Source organism: Aristolochia californica, unplaced genomic scaffold, assembly GCF_029961685.1.
Source record: "Aristolochia californica isolate CCGP_79_NKW_82.1479 unplaced genomic scaffold, dmAriCali1.0.hap1 SCAF_3, whole genome shotgun sequence".
Taxonomy (NCBI): Eukaryota; Viridiplantae; Streptophyta; class Magnoliopsida; order Piperales; family Aristolochiaceae; genus Aristolochia; species Aristolochia californica.
In genome coordinates, this window is record NW_027181992.1 from 8,207,087 (window position 1) to 8,234,376 (window position 27,290).

Genomic DNA, 27,290 nt, shown 5'->3' on the forward strand with positions numbered 1-27,290 from the left:
TTTTTTTATTTTTTTATTTTATATTTACCTTCTCTTTATCCTTTCTCTAATAGTATGCTAGAAAAAGGACATTAATATTTTTTTTTTGTGCTCCTTATCTTCAAGTTTTTTTTCAAAACCATTAATTATTAAACTTATTATTTTAATGTCACAGAAAGCTTAATATAAAGTATACTAAATTATCAAGCCAAAAATATTTTAAATTATATAATAATTTTAAATTTTAAATCGTTAATTAGTATACTATAAAATAATTTAGTTAACCAATAAATAAATTAATTAAAAAGTTATTTTTAAAATTTTAAATATTATTTATAAATTAATTTTTCTTTTTCTTTTTATCATTGTTCTTTCTCCTCCTATTTTTAAATTATAATTTTATCACATTTTTAAATTTTAAAAAAATATTTTTCATTTTTTTATTTTCTCTTCTCTGCCTGCATTTTTTTACTTTAAATTTTTCATATCTATCCATTTTGTCATTTTCTTCTCCCTCTCCCTTCTTTTTTCTTTTTATGTTCTTCTTTCTCCCCCTCCTTTTCCCTCCCCTCTTTTTTCATCAGAGGAGGATAAGAAAGTTAGATTAATGTCATTTTATTTTAAAGTAATTTAAATCATAAAGTATAATTAAAAATTTTTGTTGCAATAAATTAGTGAATAAAAATCTATTCATTATAAACATATATAATTATGCATTTGAATTTTAATAAATTAAAGATATTATTAAAATTATATATTTAAAAAAAATTAATGTGAAAATTAGATTATTTTATATAATAAATTATTCTATTTAACCATCTTAATTAAAATTTTATTTTTAAAAGTTTTATGTTTTATAAAAATTATTATTTATTCATTTTCTTATCTTCTTATTTTTCATTGTAAACTCTAGAAAGGATACTAAGATATTTAAAAGGACAGGATACTGCGGTATTTAAAAGGAGCTCTAGGGAAATGATTTTTCTATAAAAATCATGGTCACTTTAACATTGAAGGTTTTGCGGATGCAAATTGGGTTAGATCACTTGATGATAGAAAATCGACTCTTGGTATTTTACCTTAGTTGAAGGGAACTAGGTCACATAGAGAAGCAAAAATCATAATGTTGTTGTGAGATCTAATGCTGAAGAAGAGTACAGAGCTATGACCTACGTAGTCAGTGAACTTTAATGAATCAGATCCCTTCTCACTGAATTGGAGTTCTATAAAGGAGTTTCTTTGAAATTATATTGTGATAACTAGGTAGTCATTCATATTACTTCAAATATGGTTTTTTACGTGAAAACAAAATATATTGAGGTAGATTGTCATTTTATATGGGAAAAATTTCAAGTTGGTAATTTATCTCTCAAACACGTTTCATCTCAAGGACAAGTGGTTGTCATTCTAACGAAGCCAGACACATCTGAGACTACTATATGTGGCAAGTTGGGTATCTACGATGTTTTCTTTCCACCAACTTGAGGGGGAGTATTGGAAGATAAGATCGAATTATAGTCGCATGATGTAATTTACGTTTGATTTTTTTTCCCTTTCTCTCCCTTCTTAGGGTAAAGGGTAATAATAAATTATGCTTTCTCATTGATATAAATACGTTGAAGGGGAGGATTAGGATGTGACATAACCTAATCCTCTTTCCCTCCGGATTAGGATGTGACATAACCTAATCCTCTTTCCCTCCTCTCTCAATCTCTCTCTCTCTCTCTCTGTGGCAACCTCAGTTTCTCTCTTCTTCTCTGGTTCTTCTTCTTCCTCTCCACTTCATCTTCAGTTTCCACTTTTGTGATGATTATCTACAATATTATCATGGGATCTTAAATCCAACAAATAAAATTAAACATATCTATAAATAGAATTTTAATTTCAAAATTTTAAATAATTTTAATCAAATTTTAATTATTTTTAGTTATAATAGTAAAAAAACAAAGGTAATAAAAAGTATAAAGATAATAGTAATAATAAAATAAAGTAAGGTAATAATAAAAAATATAAATAATAAAGGAGGTTAACGTCCTACGGTCTCTCTCCTTTTTTTACCTTCTCCTTATTTCTTCTATCTTAGGATTTTATTGAAATTGCACATACTAAAAAATCTAGACACTCTAGAAAGTAATTCTACAAGCAATTCTGTTTGAATTTATAGAAAAAGGGAAAAACTTCATTAACTTTTCGTAATCAGAATACATGAACTACGATTTATAATAGAGGAAACCAGTAGAGTCCAATTATAATTAAACTACCCTTATCCCAATTACACCTAAATTCTAACACTTAAATAAGTCATAACGTAATACCTAAATTCTAACACTTAAGGATAAGTCCTAGCATAATTAAATAACTCAACATAAATAAAAGACTAACATAACTAAAACACCTTTAAACTGAAACTCAGACTTTTACTGTGAGAGTCCTATGAGATGCTTCCGTAAAGCAAATTCCAAATTGATTTACCTAGTTCCAAAGCTAGAGTACAGATTGCAGGGGTCGTTCTGCAACCAGCGCCTTTCGCGGACGGAAATGTTTAACGCAAAAACTGAAAGAAACGTAGAAGGGAAAGGGGAAAGCAGGTAGAGGGCAACGCGAACGTGGACGGCGATTGATTGATGATAGCCTTCTAGAAACCCAACACAGGAGGAATTGAGCTGCTGGATCCAGATAGAACCATGCGAACCACCGAGTCCACGAGACGGGCTGGAGCAGTTGCAGACAGTAACAGGTAGTACAAAAGTACAAACCGGCGATGGCCGGTGGGAATTAGTAACCCCGCCGGCACCTCACCCGCCGCCAACCTCCGTTTGACTTGGATGAACAAAGCTACGAATAGCCGTTAGTGCCCCCCGCCTTTCCCTTTTAACTAACCATTTGAAAACAACGCTGGCGGAGACCAAATGCCACGCGGCATTTATTTATCATCTAATCATCTGCAAAAGAGAAGAGATGGAAGGCAGCTCTCTCTCATCAAGCTTTCATTAACAGGGCTTCATTTAAGAAATTAGTAATTGAGAACCAGCGTCTGGTGGAAAGCGAGTGAAATAACTGGTCAGATTTCTTAAGAATACACTAAAGGGAGCTTGCTTTAATTGTTATTGTTTATGGGTTTTTTCTCTCATGATTTACTTGTCTCTGTATATAGTTTTCTGAGAGTTCTTCAACTAATCTCAACAACTCAGAGGCGGGACTCTATCGCCCTGCGTTGAAATCTTGTCTTCTCATCGGTTGGCCTGGTTTGTTTTAAGCTGCGTTGAAGCGTGTGAGAGAAGGCGCCATCGGTCGAAGAGAGAGAAACCGAGGGAATAAGAGAGGGCGGTACAGAAATGCGGACTCCGTCCGCCGGAAGCAGCTCTCAGAGGTCGAGCTACCACCGGAGCTCAGAGAATTCGGACAGTACAGATCTCGATTCGGGGGAGTACGGCCTTGGTGGACCAATGTTGCCGTTTTTTCTCAACGACCTACGCAGAGGAGATCAGAGAGATTTCGTCGAGGTAACACTTGAGATTGACGATGATTCGATCGTCGTCTGCGGCGTCACGCCGTCGACCGGTGAGGATCCGCGTGGAAGCAGTGCCGGTAACGGATTTTTCAGTCGGAGCTCGTCCGTCACGTCAAGAATACGGCGTAAATTTCCTTGGTTGAGATCCTCTTCGTCCCGGTCGATGTCATCGGCGGTCGAGGAGCAAACGATCTCAGCCCGCGATGCTCGGAAAATGCAGGCGAGGCTGGATAGGACACGTGCTAGCGCCCAGCGCGCGCTCAAGGGTCTGAGGTTCATAAGCAAGACGACGGATACGGTGGATACGGCGGAGCTTTGGGAGACGGTCGAGTCGCGTTTTGACTCCCTAGCGACTGACGGTTTACTCTCCAGAGACGACTTTGCAGAATGCATAGGTAGGGAATTTTCGTTTCCAGTTTTCGTACTCCTACCTTGCTACAGTAGTTGAATCGCTTCAATATTTGACTGGACTCCTCAGGAATGGTTGATTCGAAGGAGTTTGCAGTGGGAATTTTCGACGCGTTGGCTAGGAGGAAGCATCAAAAGATAGAAAGGATCACAAAAGAAGAGTTTTACGATTTCTGGCTGCAAATATCCGATCAGAGTTTCGATGCCCGGCTTCAAATCTTCTTTGACATGTGTGTTTTAACTCTCTCATCATCTCAAGTCTTTTTAATGTCAAAAACTCAAAATGTCCTTCTCTTTAATCTAGGGTGGACAGCAACGTGGACGGAAAAATCACGAGAGAAGAAGTGCAAGAGGTGACGTTATCCTGCGTGCCATAGCGCATGTTAGTCTTATCCATTTTTCCTGGTTTCACATCACGGTTTCTCATCAATTTCTGACTTTTGGTTTTTGGCGTTCCTCCTACAGCTCATAACGCTGAGTGCATCTGCTAACAAACTATCCAAGCTCAAAGAACAAGCAGAAGAGTACGCGGCGCTTATAATGGAAGAACTTGATCCAGAGAATTTCGGTTACATTGAGGTAAGAAAAACGATGATTCCTTTTCCTCTCTTTTTTTTTTTCGGTTCTGCAACAAGCACTTCTATGGCGCTTTATAGTTTGTAGCGTGATTCATAAGCCGATTACCAAGAATTTCAATTTCAGCTGTGGCAGCTGGAAGCGCTCCTTCTGCAACGGGATAACTACATGAACTATAGCAGACCTCTGAGCACGGCGAGTGTGGCGTGGAGTCAGACGATTGCCATGAAGCCCAAGAACATGGTGCGCAGGTTAAGCTCAACGCTGCGGTGGCGTATACAAGAGAACTGGCAGCGAGCATGGATCATCCTTGTGTGGTTCCTAATCATGGCCGGGCTCTTCTCGTGGAAATTCGTTCAATACAGACGGCGAGCCGTCTTCCATGTGATGGGTTACTGCGTGACTACGGCGAAAGGCGCCGCCGAAACGCTGAAGCTCAACATGGCCCTCATCTTGCTTCCCGTCTGCCGGAATACGCTGACGTGGCTCCGGTCCACCAAGGCCAGATTCCTTGTTCCCTTCGATGACAACATCAATTTTCATAAGGTAACTCAATCTCCGATCCCGCTATCCTAGTATCCAGATCTCTGTGGGGGCACTGACAGAGTCCTCAAATGTATTCGGTAGGTTTCAATCATTTTCAGAAAAAAAAAAAAAAAAAAAAAACAAGGAAGAAGACACGACAATTGGGAATTTGACCAAAAATTTCTTGTCATTTTCTAACAGAAGTAAACTGCAAAAAATAAACCTGAGATTCGAATAAATTCATATACCTGAATTCAGATCAGCTATCCATTCATTGCGAGCAGACAGCGTAATTTAGTCAATTTAGACCATGTCTTCGACGTCATTGTTTACTTCTTTCGAGAGTCGAGATCAGTACCTTTCCTATAGTTAGTTTTTGGGATCGTAAGCGATAAACCTGTAAATCGCTACTTGAGTGACCTGAGTCCATTTTAAATAATACTTTGTTGCTGTAATAATTGCAGATGATCGCTTTTGGGATTTTGATCGGGATCATCTTACACGCGGGAAACCACATTGCGTGCGATTTCCCGCGTCTCATCAGTTCGTCTCCGAGCAACTACCAGCTCGTCTCGTCCGACTTCGGCGAAGACAAACCCTCGTACAGCAGCCTCGTATCGGGTGTGGAAGGACTAACCGGGATGGCTATGGTGATTTTGATGGCCATCGCCTTCACCCTCGCCACTCGCCGTTTACGGAAGAACGGAGTTAAGCTACCTCCACCGTTGAACAGATTGACAGGTTTCAATGCCTTCTGGTATTCGCACCATCTCTTTGCTCTCGTCTACGTCTTGCTTGTCGTCCATGGTTACTGCTTGTTCCTCGTCCACAAATGGTACCTCAAAACGGTGAGCCCGTCCCCGGCTAATTTGAATTTTGCTTATATTCCTGTTTTGTCTAATTTCTTGCTAATGAAGACGTAATTGATGAAACGTGTCAACAATCGGTGGGTGGAGCCTGTTGATCATGCATGTTGTGTGTGTGTGCTCACGCACATGTCACTGCTGTTTTGTTAGCTAGACAGCTCATCCGCAGATAGGATCAGCCACTAGCATAGATTAGATCAAAACGGCCACCAGAAATAGGACATAGACATGGTAGTAGCTGTAGACGTGCAAGATACATGAGGAATTAAAGAAAAGACCAATTCATTTCCTGCTGGATTTCCGATTTTATTTGATTATTTCGGAATCCCTTTTATGATTTATCTGCAGAAAGCAGAGATCAATGAAAACCCTTTCTTTTCAGTTTTACCACCAATGGAGATTTTTTGAATATTATTTAGATTTCTAGTAGGTTGGAAGGAAGTTATTGTTTAATTTGTGGAAAGAAATAGGCTGTAGTTCTAATGGCGATTGTTTTATTGCGATTTGATTGCTAACTGTGCTTCTGTAAGTGACAGACGTGGATGTATATCTCAGCTCCGTTGTTACTCTATTTAGGCGAGCGGACGCTCCGGGCATTCCGATCTGGATATTACTCAGTTAAAATATTAAAGGTATTTTTCTTTCTTTTTTATTTTTCTCCTTTTTGTCGGCATGTTACTCTTATTCTGGACAACAGATATGTAGTTAAGATTCCAGAAGCATGTGAAAGTTTGAGGGTAGTAGTTGACTTATCTTCATCTTTTCTGTGATCATTCATAAACTCATGGTACATAATATAGGAATGATGAATTGCCGTGATTATTATTGATCAGGTGTAAACTATTTATAGAATTATATAGAGAGATTGTAAGTGATTAGGACTCTACAATCTGAGTCTATCTCTAATTCAAACACTAGTTATCTTTATCTCTATCATTATATTTATATCTATCACTATATTTATCTCTATCTTTATCACATGGTTGAATTTTTGTAAACTACATTGTTAGTCATAACATCTTCTTGGTTATTCTTATAAAAATCAGCCAAGATGTTAGTTCAAGTCTACGAAATAAGGTTACCCAGAGGAGGGTCTATTTGGAACCCCTAGAAAATGAAATAATGATCAAATTCTTCTTTTCACTAACTATATTTTGGAATAATAATGGTTAAATTCTTATTTTTTTATCGAATATTTTTTGGGTCTATTTTATTTTCAACTTCAGGGCTCCTAATCGCTGTCCTATTTTAAATGTATTGGATCAAGTTCTCATTGTTCATGTTTCCAACTGGAAATGATCGAGAAACATGCATTTAGCTTTCATTATATAGGAGAGAGGAGATTGATATGGCTTTTTGTTTGAAAGGTAATTAGGACAGATCATTCATGTGGGACCTGTAAGAATGGCTCGGATTGTCATGTTCTTTCCCCGAGAAGAAAGTCTAGACAGCTAAAAGAAAATGAAATTATCTTGATTTTGACGCTTCTCACTCGAATTGAAGCCATGAATCTTTAAAATGCAAGCTACTGCAAACGCAGTGAATGCAAATTATTGTAAGATCCAATCAAAAAAGCAACTCTATAGACCACCATCCTCGGTCTTCAACTGTTTCCTCACTTTTAAGTTTTCGGGAGTTCCTTGACCGAAACTCCAAATAATATTAGGAAAGATGGAAAGATCCAAAGGCGCATACTTACAGTTTTTGGTCATTGTGAAGATGACATGCAATTTTGTTGTAGTTCTTGTAATTGGTAGGCTTTTCTTCATCCAGACAATTTTGACTCCTTTTAGCTTGGTTGGAGGAGTACTCGATGGATGATTTTAACAATGCTTATCGTGTTATCTTTTAGGTTGCTGTGCTACCGGGAAATGTCTTGAGCTTGATAATGTCTAAGCCACAAGGTTTCCGCTATAAGAGTGGACAATATATCTTTCTGCAATGCCCCAAAATCTCCCCATTTGAATGGTGAAGACCACGTCCTTCTCTTCCCAACCGCAGTTATTATATCTTGGCATTCCGTTTCAAAACTTAAATTCAGGTAACAAACTTGAATGTATCAGGCACCCTTTCTCCATCACTTCCGCTCCGGGAGACGACCATCTTAGCGTCCACATCAGAACCACTGGAGATTGGACCCAGGAACTAAAGAGGGTATTTACTGAAACCGGCAATGCTCCAACCGTGATAGGCAGAGCACAGTTCGGTGGAAGGGAAAAAATAGAGCAGAAAGGGTAACGTACTTAACGCCTGTTTCAGTCCCAAGTCACCGTACTTGGACCCTTTTTATTCCCCATACTGAGAACCAATTTGCGCAGTTTGCCGAGATTGCTTGTCGATGGGCCATACGGTGCACCTGCACAGGACTACGCAAATTATGATGTGTTACTTCTTGTGGGTCTCGGAATAGGAGCAACGCCATTTATCAGTATCCTGAAAGACCTTCTGAGCAACATAAAGCTGACCGAAGACCCAACGGTGAGATTTGCATTTGGCTGATTAATTTCCGTGTTAGCCCTCAACATAGCTCAAGTTCTTTTATCTTTCAATACTGGAGAACAGGACTCAAACACGGATACTAGCCCATCCGACGATAGTCTTAATAGCTTCGGATCAACAATTACCTCTTCTAAGAGCAAGAAAAAATCTCAGAGTACAACCCATGCACATTTTTACTGGGTGACGAGGGAAGCTGGATCCTTTGAGTGGTTCAAAGGCATCATGAACGAAGTAGCGGAAATGGATCAGAAGGTCAGCTCTTCATATTTTTGGAGCTTAGATTAGATAGTTTTTGTTAGTACCTTTTATGCTCATCTTCCGACTGTTATGTTTCTCTCTCGTCTCAAGCTAACAGAACGATGATGCTTTTGTTGAAACAGGGTATCATTGAGATGCATAATTATCTCACAAGTGTTTACGAAGAAGGTGACGCCAGATCTACCCTCCTCACAATGGTGCAGGCTCTCAACCATGCAAAACATGGTGTGGACATTCTCTCTGGCATGCGGGTAAGAAATTATACACCGGAAAACAGAAAGAGGAAGGATCAGACATTAACAGTTATAGTAACATAGGCGTTTTTGTTAATTACAGGTTAGGACTCACTTTGCAAGACCGAATTGGAAAGAGGTGTTCACAAAAATAGCTGCCAAACATCCATATTCGACAGTTGGTAATATATACTTGGAACCATCTATTAGAGTTTGCCTTTGTTGTAAAGGAAGGCTTTCTACCGTCTCCTAAGTGGTGGCTTACTGCACAAGCGCAGGTGTGTTTTACTGTGGATTCCCTGGGCTGGCGAAGGAGCTGAAAAGATTATCGCAAGAGATGGCTGAGAGGACCACCACGCGCTTTGAGTTCCACAAGGAGTATTTTTGACCCTCAAGGAATGAGCAAGAGAAAAAGAAGGTCAAGGTAAGCGAGATTCCTCTTCTTTTTGTAACCAAGTGTAAAATGTAAATAACATATAAGAAATGATATATAAGAGAAAAGGAAATACAAAATTTTACTTCTGTTTTCAGGATTCACTAATTTCCAACCAAATCCCATCCCGTCTAATCATCTTAGCCTACCACTGAGCTTCAGAGAAAATGCAGACAGGAGGACTGATAACCAACTTTTGTTTGAGTTTGATAGCCAATTCCATGGACTAATGCAATCAGTGGGAGCGTCCAGAGTCTTCTAAACAGGTGTCTCTACAGGAGGTGGTAACTGGTAAGGGACCTCTCAGCGTTCCCAAGGTGTGAAAGGGTTCGCCGAGTTGCCATGAAACTCCTTTACCTACCCCAAATTATTAGCACATCGACCCACGAATCAAATTCGACGACCTCGTCCCCATCACAACTGTGAAAAATAATATTTCGAGCGCAGACTTGCTTCCAGCGATGGTTTTTCTTTTGGGGATGACACCAGACAGCGAATACGTCGTAGAACAGCTTTAGAATATTCTCCCACCTTTTCTCTCCAATAATGGACTATGTTGGTAGGAAGATGTCGACCTCAGGAAGAATATTGGGATATACAAAGCAATTTAGCCTTTTTGGAGGATCCATTCCTGGTCTGAAGTCAATACCATTAAAATCGAATTTTTACCTTCCATCTTGAAATTCATAATCAGAATGTAAATGTAAGAATGGGTGTTTACTTCTAACATTAAATTCCAAAAGTTGCAACTTGAACCCTCTTTTACTGTACAAAAGACAGAAGTGGTTACAATTGCCCACCTTTCCTTTCCCACATAAGCAGGGAAGACGGTGACCTTCCAAAGGAAATTGGCATTTCTGAAGCAAGTAAACCTTGGGGAAGACTTGAACCGAATCTACCTTATTATTAAGGATCCAAAACTAGTCTTTTTATGAGCATTATTATAAGGATTCAAAACTGCATTTTATAAGGTTTTAGAGAATGTTTTAGCCTTATAACACACATACCATATTCATTCTTAAGATCAATCATAGGCCTCCATTTCTTGTTAGACTATTTTGGCAGCCCATTGCCTAAATCTTTTCCTCGGTACCAAGCCAACAATGATACTTGTTAGAAAATACATCTATGGGTATTTTGGTTATTTTATCACTTCAATAGTTAATTTTTATTTATGTAATCTTGTTCTGCATGTTATATTATATCATTGGTTAAATTTTTGTGTATATAGGATGTATAGTTAGAGAGATTAAAATTTATTAAGCTTATAGGGGCATTTTTATAATTTTTAAATCAAAATAATTATTTAAGAATTTTGGAAATTCATGCACGATTCCCAATAAAGCATTTCAGGCTCTTAAAAAAAAAGATTTTTCTCCTTTTCTCCTTTTTTGTCTCAATTTTCTCCTATTCCTTCCCCCAAATCTAGATTTTTACAACACCGATGGCAAAGCTTATAGCACATGCCTTTGACCATTTAAGCAAGGTTAAAGATAGAAGAAAGCCTGTTAAATAGAAATGAGAAATGTGCTCCCTAGAACAAGACGATGATAGGAAGCCTCTCTTGAATGACAATTTGTTGCTAATAACATGGCTTGGCGGTTGGCATACTAAAAGTCCTAATTTATACATTTTTAAAAAAAAAAATTATCAATTACATTCACTTGTCTGTTATACCCTTTCAGAAAATATATTCAGGGGCATTTTGGTTATATTACTACTTCAGTAGAATGGTAATTTTTTTCTATGCATTTAACTATGTTTATTGTTTAATTTTCATGAACATAGGATATATAGTTAGGGATATGTAAATAGAATAAACATTATTGTGTATTTAGGGGTATTCTTATAATTTTCTTTAAACCCTAGTAATTAGATAAGGAAGCAAATAGGTATTGCTTAGTTTATTGTTTTACGGTCTGATTATAATAGGTATTGATTTGAGGATTCAAGTAAGATTATTGTAGTAACTTCTAAAGTACAACTTTGTTAGGTATTATATTATAAGATAGAAATTTTCAAAATATGGTAATATGATTGATGGTAATTTTAGTATAACCTCATGCAACAAGACAAGTACACCTTTGCCCTTCATACACTCCACTCTCTTACAAGAAGATACATGGGAGCCAAATTTAAACATGTATATAATTGAATTTAGATTAATCTGAATACTTCTAACTCAAGTTTGAGCCCAAAAATTTTAATCCGAGTTTAAACTAGAACTTGAACAAGGTTTGAGCTTTAACCTATATTTAAAATTATAAAAATAAAAAAATTACAAAAAAAAATTAAAAAAATATTATGATAAACTTAGTACCATCGAACTACAAGCTATCGCAAAGAAAAACAAAATTTTACAATGGAACATACTAACATATAATAACCAACTAAATAAACCTAAAAGAAAGAACAAATACTTATATCCATAGTGTTTATTCCATTGACAAACAACAACATTAGATGTTAAGGGACCCAAAAGGGTTGAGTTATCGATTGTCTTTGAAGTTTGATGTAAATAAGAACAACTATCAACCAATTTAAAAAGAAATTGACAAAAACAATAAAAATTTAAGATATTTTTGTAAAAAAATACCTACTAACGATTCACAAGCTAATAAACCAAACTTGGAAAATCTAAAGTTTGACTTGTTATACTTCACAAGCCTTATTTCAAGTTTGAACTCGAACCAAACTCAAATAAAAACTGAACTGAGTCGAATTTTTTTTAAGCCGAACTCAAGAACTCGAACAATTTGGGAGACGGTTTGGCTCGGTGCTACCCTTGAAAATCGGCAACCAACACTATCCAACCCATATCCAAGAGATTCTCTCTTCTTTATGCAACCATAATCCAACATCAAAATAGTAAACTCCCACATCACTCTATACATCATATGTGTGTAAATTAAAGTCAGAAAATGGGATTATATAATACAAGTTTGTTAAGGAGATCGATTATAAATACCACTTTACTGCTTTTCCAACTAATTTGACCACACATGTATCAAACCTTGCTTGTTGCCCGTGTATATCTCATTCCTGTCCTCATCATAGAAAAGGGCTGTAACATCTTCAAGTGCTTCTCTGACGGAGCTCCTTATCCATGATCGCCCAACTCTGCCTCGTGGGCTGATCTGGAGGTTGGGATCACTTGAGCATATCTTGGCAATGCATTTTCCTGTCAAGATGTTGCTCATGTTGATGGATCCTAGTCCACAACCTACGCAAGAAGTTCCCAAGAATTAAAAGACCAAGAACAGCATCTAGGCTTGTCAAGGAAGAGATGACGCTCGCAATGCAATAAAAGGGTGATAGTGAAATGACCAAACTAAGCAGCAACGAGTCTCTGTATATCATTACCTTCACCATCGTCCTCAGTCCCCTCCGCTTTACAGTATGATATTATTAGGTCCTGATCACTGGTTATATAAATGTTGTTGGTGTTGCAGTCAGGGTGCCACAACATGTGGTCTTCAAATGACGTAACTAGCTCCCCCCTGAAATTCCAAACTGCAACAGCTCTGTTCCGAAAGGTTAAGAAAAGGTGGTTTTCATACAGGAAAATGAATGCCGAAGGAGTCATGAACTCAATTCTGCTTACTTCAGTCACTTTTGAGTTCCTAACCTGAGAAAAGAAGGGTTGAACATTAGAACAGGCCAAACACCCAAAAATAGACATGAAGAAACATCAATGAAAACAGACTTGCTGTAATACAACTAATGTAGAACTAATCTGGCCCCAAAATAGATGGGATAAAACTCTGCTACCAATGAAGACGATGATGATGATGGAAGCAGGGAAAAACACATGCATTCACATATACACACATTCAGTCATACACCAAGCACAAACAGAGAGAGAGAGAGAGAGAAACTCACATCAAGAATTTGCAAGTTCTCATTTTCTTGTTTGACCAGTAGTTTCTCATTGAACTGCTCAATGAAATCAACCTTCTTGTTACGATGTAATAAGTGGTTAAAAGATTTTAACACGGTTCCATCTTCAATTGAGAGTATCTTAAGAGGCACATATCCAGGGGCTCTATGGAATATTAGAAGCATAATACCCGGACTGTCATCAACAAAATGTTATTCCAGAAATACATACAGAAAAGCAAGTCACTGTCAACCATTAATATTAAGAGAGAGAGAGAGAAGAGAGAAAAGAGGGGGGAGAGAGGCTGGACCTGATTTTGATCTCTTGAACATTTTTATCAGATATGGAATACAGGAAGGAGTAGTTCTTCAGATCAAAGACCTTATAAATGCTGCACGACGCAGCACCTTACATTAGTCTGGCTCCAAAAGTACGGAGCAGGACAAAAAAACAAGCAGAACAGGATATTTACCCATCCTGCGCAGAATAAGTCAGCACCTTCCCATTCACGTCATCAAATTCAACAAAACCAGGCCACCTTAGCGATTCGGATTCAAAAAGAGGAAACCCAGCATCCAAGTGATTGCGCTTAATATATCTGCAAAATTATCAATTGGAAGTTCTATTTGGCTGGATCAGCCAGGATCAAGGGTGTTTTGTCAAGAAGGACCAACAAGCACTTCAATTGGCTGTTGCAGTCTAAGAAAACTAGAATTAGATTAGGAACAAGTGTCTGCATGTACAGTTGACCAATAACAGGGAAAAGAGGTGCTCTGATCATTGTCAAACAAGTTGCTACATCACTTCATAGAACATATCAAAGAACCAATTACCAAAAACCTTTCATTATTTACTGAAAGGAATTAAACTTCTTACTCAATAGGCGTAGTCCGGCACTTCAAGGAGCTAAAGTGATCAGAGGCATAAACTGATACTGTGATCAGAGAGTCATTATTCTTGTTGTAGAAGAGGCTTCTAATAACTTCATCAGGGCTGATATTGAGAAAACAAATGCGTTGGTTGGTTGCTGCCACGAGAATATTAGAAACAGATAGCTTTAGTATCACAAACAAAATTAAAATATATATACATCCTTAAGAATGGAACTTACTCCGACTAAAAGCAGCACAGAGGCCTGACTGTGCCAGAGCAAATATAACATCCTTTGCAGCTACTATCTCTATAATTTTGGATCTCTTCTTAAGAAATTGTAACCTGAGAAACCAGTGGGCTTTTGGATCGTATGTATCAAATTCTTCCTGCACTAATAAACGCACAAATTAGTGAGTACTTTTTCTCTTTGAATAGTAATCATCACTGTTTGACAAATAATATAAGATGATAAAAAGTTTAGTAACTCTTCAAAAATAAAAATAAAAAGCTTGGAGAAAAAAGAAAGGGTATATTTGAAACAGCTTTCACACAATTTTTAACTTTTTTCTTCCTTAAGAATGTTGCTAAACCACATGTGTGACACCCAATAACCCTGGTGAGACTTGGAAACCCCCATGCAATTGAGCCAAATGACCCAATCCCATTTTATTTTATTTTCTTTGCTCCAATATTTTTCTTCAGCAGTATCTATGACACACTGCACGTTCTACAGACCAACAAATAATTCAACCAAAGAACAATCATAGGCCAGAGGGATTCGGGTGGAAGAACATTCAAGACAATTTCTTATTGGCAACGAAACACACCTTCACTGCCCAAAGATATGGAATATGAGATTCACCGACAACCAGACATGAAACTGCTGGATACCATAGGAAGAAACATGATAACCTGAATGTGTATTACACAATTATGTATCAAAAGGTGTAATCAACTGGGAGACAAAATGTCCATGTAATAAAGGACAAAAGGAACCCCAATACATGACTTTCAGACTTTGCTGATCTAGTCACTGTGGTACGCTAATCAGGCTGTTCTGACTTGTTTGATGGTTCCCAAATGATTGCAAAACATGCTCTTCAGCAATATTTCAGAATTCATAATGCATGTACACAAAAATGAGTGTTAATTAATCACTAGTACAAACAAATTTCATCTGAAAAAATTTACTAGTAAATATAACATATAAACCTTGCTGCATTATGATAAAAAGTAGGCTCTCCCTAGCTTACAATGAAAAAAATATAACATAGCACGTTTAAGAAAAATACAAAATAGCTACTCTATCACCATAACAAATTACTGTTGTTGGAAGATAGGGCCCGAACCCACACGACCAAGGAAGTCCCACATATCTAAGAGTATCGTAAGATGTATCACACGACCAAGAAAGAACCCACATATCTAAGAGTATTGTAAGATAGGCCCAAGCACATAAAAAGTAGGACCCACCATGATTACCACGAGCTGGCATCCTTATCACATAAGTTGGAAGATCAAGAAGGACTCACAAAGATAACCACGAGCTGGCATCTTTATCTTATGGTCACGTCCTAGAAGAGTTCTAGTTTGAGTTATGTTTGTCTTTTATTTATATTGAGTTATTTAATTATATTAAGGTTTATCCTTAAGTGTTAGAGTTTGGGTGTAATTGGGACAAAGGTAGTTTTTTTGTAATTGGACTCTACTACCTTCCTCTATTATAAATAGAGGTTCATGTACTCTGATTATAATAAGTTAATGAAGTATTTCTCTTTTCCATAAATTCAACAAATGCATCATAATAAAATGGCTGCATGCATGAGTTCATAACCCATACATGGCACTTCATCATGAAATTAGCTACATGGCAGTCTATCATTGAGCCTCCAAGAAACATGTATTAAAGATTTTGATGCATGAGTGGACCAATGTTGCCTAACAAAGCCTCTCCTAAATCTGTTGGCAGCACTAATAGAAATGTCACACTTGCCTAACCATCACATTTAAAATGAATTAGGTGATTGATTAATTTCCCTAGGCACATGAATCCATCAGGTGTCAACAAGAACAAGAGAACACCAAACCTATTTGCTAGAGAACTATTTTTATTATCCACTTAATCTCAAAACTACAACAAGAGAACTGAAAACTCAGACAGCAACAAAAGCTGAGAGTGTAAGTGATTCTAAAACAAGGATGAGAAAACTAAAAAGAGATCATCCTAAGGGAAAGATGTCCCCAACAACGAGTTGTATAGAGGCCCCTTCTGAAACAACAAAATCAGAAATATGCTTCCAGCTGCAGGGAACAGGGGTTCATGATACAATGAGTTGTCTAAAGAAGTCTAAGATCTCCCTGTAGATAATAATAAGATGCCATGGAGAGGGTTCCCTAGTGGTAATACAAGTGATGACTGCTGCAGTCTTAATAACCACAGGATCAACGAATATGCTGGTGGAAATAAGAAGCCCAATAAGAAGTGCACGAAGTACTGCCTAAATGGAATCATAGAGCTCCTATGAGGCAGATTACACATGACATATGCTGCACTCACAGTCATGTTCTACAACTCTTGTTTGCTTAGTTAAGCCTGGACATGAAAGGGAATGTTAATGAAAATAATCACATATACATTAATGTCAAGAAAAACTTTGAGGTTATTAGTTGGGAAAGACCACCTAATTTTGGATAGTCATTTTAGGATAAACTTGGCCTCAGCTTTAACACTTACATTTCCAAAATTCCTCCCACTTGATAAGGCAGAATTTAAACTACTCCAAGCCACACCAAAGAAAGTGCTTCTTGGCCTCAATATAGGTGGCCACACATGCCAGCCCACCAAAAAAGGAGAGAAAAGAATTTGGCAGTCGAGCAAGTGGACATGATTAAGGTAGCCTGACCTGCAAGAGAGAGGAGTGTTCCCTTCCATTCAACGAGTCAATGCTCAATCTCTCAATAAGAGAGAGATTTTGAAGGCTGCCTAAGAAATAAAGGGAGACCCAAGTAGGAAGAAATCTCTCAATAATCTCCTCATCTGGACATTGTTAATGGCACACAGTGAGGACTTTGACCAATTCATTTTCTTGCCAACTATGTGCTCTCAATAGCTAAAAGGGTTTTAACCCTAGTGACCTAGTCAATTTTGCCACCATAAAAACATAGAGTATAATCAGCACATTGAAGAAGAGCCGATTCCACCAAATTGCAAGGAAACAGGCAAAGAAAGTAAATCATTATCAATTGCAAAAGTGAAAATAGAAGCAAGATATTAACTCATAATATAGAAGTGCTTATTTTTTCTTCATCTTCTCCCCTGTCTTCTGCCCTCAGCAATGCATTTTGCATTTGAAGTTCCTCTTTAAACAAACTCTCCTATTCTTATGGCTATCCAGAAAAGAAGAAGCGTAAAAGCAAAGACTACTCGAGAAGTACCTTAAATGTCTCAACGCCACGTCTTAGCACCCTATCTAAAACCAACAATAAGAAAATAAGAACTGAAGTATAGTTTCTGCTTCATAAGTGAAATATGATGTAACCCCTGAAAGTAGGATTCATTTTCCAGGCACCGGAAAGACTCAATAGCACTACAAAACAGAGGTGTTTTTTAGCATAGACGTTTTCTTAATGAAATAAGTAAAGTCTGAAATGAGATATCCCGATAATATGTCTCTTATTCATTTCTATAATATTTGTACTTCATCTAAGTTGGACCTGAAATCAATACAGCACTTATTTGGGATTGAAATTCTCCTTAACCCCATGCAATCCTTGACAATTCATTTATCATGCCAAGACTTATTCTTTTTTTTCTGAAGAAGAGGAGGAAGAAGGCTTATTTGATTCAACCATATTGTTTAGCACTGCAACAAGTTGCATAAGGTGATTTCCTTTCCATGGATCCAATATGCGAAGCCTCGAGAACAAACATGAACAGATCTTTAGGCTACATGATATACCTGAAACTTCCCGAGCCAACTCTGATCAGATCTTTTCTTCTTCCAATTCTCTACAGAACAATTAACACAGCATATGCAAATTTCTTGGTGTATTTAGACTCTTTTGTAAAGTTGAAATTGAATGAGTGAAAATTTGAAACGCCTATGATGATGCTGAAGATAATGAAAATGGTCAATATCTTTTCTTATTTCTGTGCCCCACCAGCAAGCCTCTTTTCTTATTTCTGTGTCCCACCAGCAAGTCCTTTTGTGATGTGACCAAACATTTTTGAGAGACTTTTTTCACACAGGCACTGTAGCATGATTCTTATTACTTCAAGAATCAACATGTTCAATCTACAGAGTCTAAAAGACACCATCACAATGCCTTTCCTGCTATAAGTATCCTCAATGTTTTTAGCAAGAAAATCCTAAAGTCAGCTAATCTCCAGTACACTAAGCTAACTTCAAGATAAGGCACACAATGATGAAGCACTTAAGATAGCAGACCCAATAGTCATTTGAAGCCTTCTACATCAGAGGAAGTGCGGAAAGCAAACCAATCTGGTGAGTTGTCCATACCAGAAAAATATGGCAGCATCTTTATATGATCTCTTATGGACAGCATTAACAAAAATTACAGCTATGCAGTGCTCTATCTGGGGAATTTCTCAATCCTCCAAAAGAGGCACCAAATATCAAAATTCTACATTCAAGTTTTGTATTAGAACAAAGGAATCAGTAAAGTATACTCTCTTTACTGGAATCCACATCATTCAAGTCCCAGTCCTCACTTTCCCTTTCCTGCGGGCAGCCACAAACTTAATTTGAATGGTCAGTTCAAGGGGACCCCAGTGCCCAACCAAGTTGGTGGAGCTAGGAGGTACAAAGATTGCATTAACATTCTTTGCTATCTGAGGCCTGCTTGCAGGGACCAGAGCAGATGTCGGTGCTGTTATTCAAGAAGACAGGATTTATAGGGAAAATAAAAAAGAAACAGAAAATATCTTCACCTTAATCCTCAAAAAAGATTCCAGTATTATCATCCAGTGGTTGTTCACACTCTCATGGAGGCTAGAGGAAATTGTTGGCCTCATTGGCCCCCTGAACATAACCAGTTGGTATTCATTAAGGTTCCCATTCTGTATTGAAGATCGCTCAGATAAAATTGAGAGTTATTCAACAAAATCTAGGTCGCAATGTCCTCATCCTGTAAGTGGTAATTTTGAGGCCCAATGCTGCCCCTCTACCTCTCCCTTTTTGCAGTTTTCTCTATAAGAAAACATTCTCAGTATTCCAAGATTAAAAAATTAGTCCCCACTCACTATTTCACAATCTATATGGTCAGTGAATCCCTGCCTCTTGCATGGATCTGTGAGACAACATGTCATAATAGCATTCAGAGGGTTAATGAATTAAAAAAATCAGAAATAAAAATTCCCAAGTGAATATGTAACATATATATTTAAATATTCCAGAAAACTAATAGAGGAATTTTGCTACATCTAACACTTGCAAAGGCAGTTTGACATGGACCCGCAGTGAACCTGGTTTTTACTACCAAACAACCAGCTGCAATTTCACAGGAACGCCCTAGGACATTACTTAGAAGCCCTGTAGCTTCCCACCCAGAAAGTGAGAAAGGAATAATTAGAAGAATTTGAGGGAGTACAAGCATGGGGCATGAAGACACTATGAATAATATTCTTCAGATTTTAGTGTTAGATGGACACACTAAAATACATGATCTTGATACTGCTGCAATCGACATCAGATTGGCAGCATCCAGTGGAAATCCAGTGATGAGTAATGAAACACGTATTATTACTGAAATCTAAAAAGAACTCAGATGACTTCACCAACTAATTATGACGATGGTACAAAATACGAAGAAAAGAAGAACAACAAAAGCTTAAGATATTGCAACCAATAAGTAACTGTGCCCCGCAATAAAACTTATAGACCTCATATAATAGCTAAACTTCCATTAAGAATGAATCAAATGATGATATGAGAAACAACTGATATGAACCAAAATTCAATCAGACAACAGTATCAGAAAACAGGAAAAGTAAACGGTACCAAGAGAACAAGGCAATTGCACATATGCTAAAGGGAAGTCCTTAAACTGCTGCAAACTATATGCATAACCTAACATTATAGACAAACAAAATCCCAAAATCTTCCTTGTTGCCTGAGAAAATAAAAAAGTCTAAACCATCAAAAGCCAATCTTCGGCTTAAAACCAAGACTGAGAATCAGCAGTAAATTTCTCGAAAGCCAGATCCTAGAAATGGGACAGGAGAGGAAATCGCAAAATCGCCAGCCAAACATGACTCTTCCAGAGAAGGAAACAACGTATTTGTAAGAAAACCTCCTGCAAAAATTAAACCACATAATCTCCATCTGCCAATTCCACAGAAATAAAAACTCAATTACTCCTCATCCCTTCAAAACTAAAGAAATAAAAGTGGCACCAACACCAATACAAGTTACAAAATAGAACGGGGAAACACCAGAGACAACCTGTAGCTGAAAATTCCGGAATTTCTCCTGAGCATTCGATGCCGCCCCTCGGCCCATCTTCCTGAAAGCACCAATCTCCCGCTGCTGCAGTTTTTTAACCGAATTACACGAGTACTTTTCTCGTAGCATCTTGACGGAATCGCATCGCTTGAGCGACCGCGAGCGTTTACGAGCCGTGACTCGGAGGCGGAGCCGAAGAAGCGATTTCTTATTCTCCATTGCTCTCACTTTTGCAGAAACGAATCAAAACCACATTGAAAGAGAAGTGACGATAACAAAAAGAACACCAAAAGCCTTAGGCTCCAGAAAACATAAACTGATCATGGCGGTCTAATCATGAGAAGCGAAATCAGGAATTCAGTATAGGATTGCAGTTCGCTTCTTAGTGATGAAGAAAGAAGAGAGCTTTCCCCCTTCCAAGCTTCACCTACGTCGCCAGTAGCTCGCTCCAGAGTTACGCACTATCCCGGCACAAAGGTTTTTCACTCTCCGTTTCCGCATCTGCGAGAGGTGCGAAAATTTTGTTCGCTGTCGGTCAGGTTGGGTAGGGTCGAGGCATGGAAACACGATAGGTGTACGGGTGGACCCACACGTTACGGCGGGAAGTTGTCAGATGCCGGCGAGACGGCTAATGAACCGAGTTGACGTCACTGGTCTTTCTCTCCGTAGCCAGCTGGACCATGGTGCTGGATTTAGATTGAAGACCGTAGCGCTCGTTTTATCTGTACACACGCCTACAGCCCAAAGAGAAGTACGTCATCACTTGGAAATCCTCGTGGAACTCTGATATTTATTTACCCTCGCGGGACGGGTATTGTTTCTTTACACTCATGATTGATGCCACGGTGAATCATTGGCCTATAGGGGTTTCATCAATCAATAAATAGGCATAATCGACCATCCTTTTTGCAACTTTTTGTTAATAGAAAGTCCTCGTCAACCGAGCTAGCTCCATGCCCAAAAAAAATTCAAGTCTCAAGTAACTCAATTTTAAGAAATTTATTCAGCTACTTGCGGTAAACATGGAAGCCAACTATAAACAAAAACAGGACCAAGTGATAGTGAGAATCATGAAACCACCTGAAGATGATCGGATCACATATGACTGTTAGTATTGGATACAGTCTTGTATTCTAAAAACGTAAAAGATAATTCATGCCTCCATCTGGTAATGCATTGTAGAATAGCTCCACTTGTCTGCCTGGTGCAAGTACAAAATGATTCTTAAGAAATCATTCATTAAGTAGAGCATAAATAATTCTTAATAAATGATTCCATTAAATAATGCATTGTAGAACAGCTCCACATTCTCAATAAATCATTCCATTAAGTAGAGCTTCCAGCCCCATCAACAGAGTAAACTATGATAAGCAGTAAAACAAGGCTTCATGTCATCAATCGAGCTCAAGTAAATTTCTGATCAGACACATTGGTGGGGGATATTCTCATGAGCGTAGGTTTCTTTAGGCTCTATAGAGTTGCCCAAAGCACAATATTTTCTGAGCAGAAGTCACGAGTCGCTCATGGCAACTCAACTGGGACTTAAACCACCCATAGGGTCTTTAAATGGTGTTGAAGCTGAAGACAAATCCATTTCCAAAGTGGATCACAGTCAAAGCCATATAGAGTATCACCATCTCAGGAGACTTCACAGTTGCTTCTTCCTACAAGTTATATCAACCCAGCTCTCCTAGTTAAGAGGACTCAAAAGCTAGTTGGACCCTCAAATGTGCTCTACATTTTCTCTGAACAGGCACACACAAGGGAAAATCCTAATCAGTGAAGAGCTATACCAAAAAGTGTTTCTGGTAATTGACAACCTGTGTAAACTATGAAGACAGGTGGAAGAATCAGCTGACCACGAACTTCTCCACAGCCCCTTCAGTGATCAGATTTGGGGACCATGCTAAAGAAGTTTCCACCTAGTGCGTGCTTCCCAGCAGTTTTCTCAAGTTTTATCAGACAGTTCCATTCTCTGAAATTACAGTTTTAAGGTATCAAACTATGTTTTCCAACAAAAGAGAGACGAAAGAAGGGACTGATTTCAAAGGTGTACGAGAAAATAGAGATGTGAAGACAAAGGTTAGAAGAAGAAGGTGGGGAAAAGGAAGAAGAGAGAAGTGAGAATGTCAGACAAACAGAAAGGGAAATCCAGAGGTGGCAATACCTGCTCGACTCCTAACTACTTTCAGTAAGACATCTGTTGCAAAAGACTGAAATGCTCCATGCTTAATCGCTTAAAATGAGGGTGATACAGAAATCAAACATACAGCAACTAAATAAAACAGAACAGCAGCTACTGCAGTTGGATAAAATAAACAAGTCTAGGCATTCCCCACCACTTGTAATGTCGTAAGGAAGCTGATCAAGGCAGCTATCCCATGGCATCAATGCCATGAAAGAACAAGAGAACATTTCAGCACTCTTCAAGCTCCTTGGGATGTACAATTGAAGCCATTCAACACTCCATTCTCCTGTGGGCAAGCACTTAAAAAAGATTTCCCCTCTTCCTAGCTATCTACCCATAGAATCTGAGAGACAATTATCAACTTCAGAATTACATCTCACCCTCCATTACCGTCCCTTGGACCCCTCCAACAGAAGGGTGGTAGAAGATAGACTTTAATGTAGTTTGTTCTGTAATCCCAGTCCAGCGGGAGACGGTGGGGTCATCTAGGACAGCAATGGATCCATCCTCCTCACACTCTCAGGCCAGCTGGGTTAAGTGAATCAGCAGAGACAGAAATGAGAGGCCTAATCACACGTGTCAAGTTGTTCTCTCAGAACATCTCTCTACCTGTGGAGATTGAACAAGATTCTGCGATAGTAATAGCTTGGATGATAATGACAAACAACTCAGATCCTTCATGGCAACTAGCTTACGTATTTGACAAAATAACAAACTTATGTTCTTCCTGAACAGCTTCGCATGTACTCAGATCGGCCAACAGTGTATCAATAAATTGGCCAAAGATGGGGTTCTCCACGCAGCAACTTGCTGTTGGAGCTTCCCTCATAATATTTGGTTGAGGAGGAAGTGGGGGCAGGGACTGTTTTTGAACAACTAGTTATTCACTGGTTAGAAATCCATCACTATTTCCCCAAAACTGAAAAAGTTCTCAAAAGGATAACAACAGATACCAGTAAAACTGTACTCTGAAGAAATCAGGACAAGCAAGGTTACATAAGAACCTGTAAAATTACATAGGTAATTGAAAAAGATCAAGATTATGAACAAACTGATAAAATTTCTGTGCTGAGAAATACAGAAAATTGAAACAAACTTCTAGCAGGTAAATAGAAAAAAAAAAAAAAGGGTAACTGGAAACAACGAAGATTATGAATGAAAATGTATAAAATAGTATTTTTTTTAGAAAATGTATAAAATAATACATGCTGAGAAGAAAATGGAATTAGCAAACTACAGAAAATGAGGCTCTACATACTGAAAATTAGACCGTATACAATGTACTCTTCTTTTTTTTTAAACGTATACAACGTACTCTTAGAGAGAGGTAACGAGATCTGTCGAGGATTTAGAAGAATCTTATTTAAGCTAATCAGACTTTTTTGCCATTAAAAATAACACAAAAGTAAGATGAACTACCCATGTCTGCATCAGAAAAGATGGTGGAAGAACGAAGGAGCAAACACACTCCCTTTTCACCCACCACCTCACTCCTTCCTTCTCCTTCTTTTTTCTTCTTTGTTTTTTTCCTTCAACATCTTCACCATCATCACGCTCATCCCCCAGCTTTTGCCAGTGGTGCCTTCTACAAGCTTCGTATTCTATTCTTCATTGCCATAGGTTTCTCAGGAATTCTGCAGACCATCCATGCAATTGTCGCCGATTGGATGAAGCCCAACAACAATGGGACCATCCTCTAAGAAGCAGCCATGGCACTGTCCTATCTGATTGGAACGACATTTTACGTGAGCCGGATATCAGAGAACTAGAAGTCCTGGTTCTTTGATCCGACCATAGCCACTAGATCTTCCATGTGGTTGTCATGCTAGGTGCCTTGGCTCATTACATCACATTGCTCATCTTTCTGGAGTGGCAAGATTCAGTTGGTGCAATGGAGGGACACATTGAAAAAGATGCAATGGGTGAGGCAGACGACTCAATGAGTTTATCTACAAGCCAAGTGCGAGAAATGTCCTGTAAAGATAAATTTTAATTTTCTTCGTTATCATGGTCTAGGGTTTGAGGCTGTTGTTAAACTTTGCTTGGTCTGTGATCATATGGATTCACTTGGTTATCGGTAATATCATTCATCAGTCACATGACATATCTAAATCTTGTGGATCCTTTTGGAACCATTTTTATTGGCCTATCCTGGCCTTACTCCAATGAAGGGAGTTTTGAGCTTAAGTGGTTCACCTGAAATATACCAATTAGAGATTAATTAAGAGCTTCCAACTTTAGCCAGGGTACAGAAGGAAATTAATGCTTTGCAGGCTAAACAAGATCTTGATGCATCTAAGGCTTGATGAAATTTGTATAGTTTCCAAATTTATATGTAGTGTTTGAGTGTGTGTTTGAGGTTCTATGTGGTTGTGTCAAATTGAGATTGATCATACTGTTGTAGGTTGTAGTGGGATCTTGTACTCAGTTATCAAAGATGAATAAAAGTTAACCAAAAAGAAAGTCTAGATTAGAAACCAAAAGTAGAAGAATTCCAGATACTTCAGCATGAGAACTGGTTAAACAAATAATAAGCCCTCATATCCAACAAATGGCCAATTAGGCCTCATAAGTTAAAGCCTCAAATCCATCAAAGAAAAGTCAGAAAGCAAGTAGAAAACAGACCAAGAAATTGGTGCCGGGGAAAGGATTTCCACGTACATTTTATTACAAAAAGAACCCGTCTCATATCCAGATGCGAGTAACTAAGACTATCAATAAGCTTTACAAAGCTAAAAGAAAATCAGAAAAACTATCAAATTCAGAACACTTCTGAGGTAAAATAGTATGAAATTCAGTTACTTAAAATTTACTGCCAATGTTATTAATCATCATGCAGTCGAAATCGTCCCAAAGAAAACCTGTTTTTAGTAAGTTTCCACTTCAAAATAGCGCCCTCATCAAACACTGTTTCTTTTGCGTACTGAGAATCTCACAAGTGCGGGATGAAGATAAAGTCTTACATCGAGGACATAATAAAATTAAAAGGATACAATGGCTAAAAAGACGAGAAATTTCACCTAGAGGAGCTCCAATATTAGATGTTAGAAGAAGACAGAAACGGCATGACATAATCCACCACAAGAACACTCTCTAATAAATGTCTAACTTTGTCTTTCTGTACTTCAACCTTCTCTCCCTCTGCATCCAACGCTTCGAGCTCCTTCACCCCTGGAAATATGGAAATAAAACCTAATTCAAACCCTTTCGCCCTTGCCGGAGAAAAATTTTCCCCAAAACTGACGTGCTTAATCAATTCCGGAAACGACTCCTTAATCCCTCCAACAACCCTGATAATCTCAGCCTTCTCTTCCGCTCGTATCCCCTCTTTTGGCTTCAAAAGCGTGAATCGCATGGCTGATCCCGGTCGAGGCACGACCGCACTGCCAGCGAGATCTGCCACCCAATCGACGGCCATGATGTCATCACAGATTGGCAGGCCGCACTCCTTCACGACCTTGATATGTGCGGGATCGCTGGTATAGGAGTTCAGATCTGACTTGGTCCGGTAGCGACTGTGAAGTAGGTGCGTGAAGTTCCCAAAGGAGGAAGAACGGTTCTTGAAGATGGGGCCGGCAGTCAAATGCGAAACTGAATCGAGCGATACTAAGCTGCGAAGGCCAGACATCAGCTCTTCAGCCTTAGATGGGGCTGCGTCACGATTGACGGCGAAGAGTACGAGGTGTTCGACGACTTGATCGGAAGAAGACATAGTGGACGAGGAACAGGACCTAGAAACAAAGTGAACGTCACGGAAAACGGAGACAGTCGTCAACGGTGATCTCTGTGTTGTTTTGTCTGAGAGAATGATGCGAGAGCGAGATGTGGAAAGAAAAACCGATCTAAGGGAGTGTGGCTGGAGTTGGAAAAATGGGAGAGACTTCACAGACAACATTTTCTTTGAGCAGAGACGATGATCGAGACGACAGTGATGTGGATATGTTGCAACTTGCAAGATGCACCCAACACCCATTTGTCACGCGACGCGTGTACTTAAAAGGCGTAAGGGCAACCTTTGCCGTTTGTGCTGGTGTAGGAAAATAAAATAACGAAAAAATTATTTTTAATAATTTGTAAATAATAATAAAGAGTTAATTAGTAAACAAATACTACAAAATACAATGTGAGATCAAGGTACACATGAGCCTTGTGCGGGCCTAGAAGGTGGATGCCGGCTGCAGCCATATCCAACGCAAGCAGCCTCCTGTTACCAGAACGGCCCGAATCAACATCAACTCTTCAGAATATTTTCATCGATTGGTTGACGGCTTCCTCTCAGATCTTCGGAAGTGCGATGTAGAAGAGACAAGATTCCGAGGCTCAAGCGCTTCTAACCGGATGTTGAAAGCTTCCTCTACTATTGCTTGAACATTTCTCAGTCATTCTTGATCTCTTCTATTTACAACTTTGGCTGATCGGGACAATAGGTTTAGATTTGGAGAGAGGAGATCAGCATCACCTGCAATATCCACCCATGGCCTGAGGTCTGATTTTGTTTCCCGACTCCGGTCTCTCTAAAGAACGTGTTGAAAGCATCATCTTCGTTGCTCTGTAACTTACTCTATTCGGCAGGCTTGCTCGCCGCCATCGGGAGTCG

General features: G+C 38.5%; 3 protein-coding genes across 3 annotated transcripts; 1 reads left to right on the top strand and 2 right to left on the bottom strand.

Moving 5' to 3' along the window:
* Positions 1-3,285: 3,285 nt before the first annotated feature.
* Positions 3,286-9,856, top strand: LOC137958849 (respiratory burst oxidase homolog protein E-like). The gene is made up of 15 exons (XM_068806026.1): positions 3,286-3,885; positions 3,969-4,128; positions 4,203-4,251; positions 4,364-4,477; positions 4,601-5,020; positions 5,464-5,847; positions 6,402-6,497; positions 7,718-7,833; positions 7,929-8,099; positions 8,184-8,343; positions 8,428-8,616; positions 8,745-8,873; positions 8,959-9,037; positions 9,134-9,279; positions 9,387-9,856. Exons 1-14 carry the CDS (start codon positions 3,315-3,317, stop codon positions 9,241-9,243), a joined length of 2,748 nt encoding a protein of 915 aa, XP_068662127.1. The 5' UTR covers positions 3,286-3,314; the 3' UTR covers positions 9,244-9,279; positions 9,387-9,856.
* Positions 9,857-12,154: 2,298 nt separating this feature from the next.
* On the bottom strand, positions 12,155-21,668 carry LOC137960525 (uncharacterized). Its single transcript, XM_068808172.1, has 9 exons — positions 21,586-21,668; positions 20,506-21,239; positions 14,280-14,427; positions 14,045-14,195; positions 13,641-13,766; positions 13,479-13,559; positions 13,171-13,363; positions 12,652-12,916; positions 12,155-12,511 (listed from the first exon to the last, which is right to left on the bottom strand). The coding sequence occupies exons 2-9, from the start codon at positions 20,722-20,724 to the stop codon at positions 12,276-12,278; spliced, it is 1,419 nt and encodes a 472-aa protein (XP_068664273.1). The 5' UTR covers positions 20,725-21,239; positions 21,586-21,668; the 3' UTR covers positions 12,155-12,275.
* Positions 21,619-26,645, bottom strand: LOC137960526 (stress-response A/B barrel domain-containing protein UP3-like). The gene is made up of 2 exons (XM_068808173.1): positions 25,714-26,645; positions 21,619-21,706 (listed from the first exon to the last, which is right to left on the bottom strand). The coding sequence occupies exon 1, from the start codon at positions 26,586-26,588 to the stop codon at positions 25,731-25,733; it is 858 nt and encodes a 285-aa protein (XP_068664274.1). The 5' UTR covers positions 26,589-26,645; the 3' UTR covers positions 21,619-21,706; positions 25,714-25,730.
* Between the last annotated feature and the right edge of the window lie 645 nt (positions 26,646-27,290).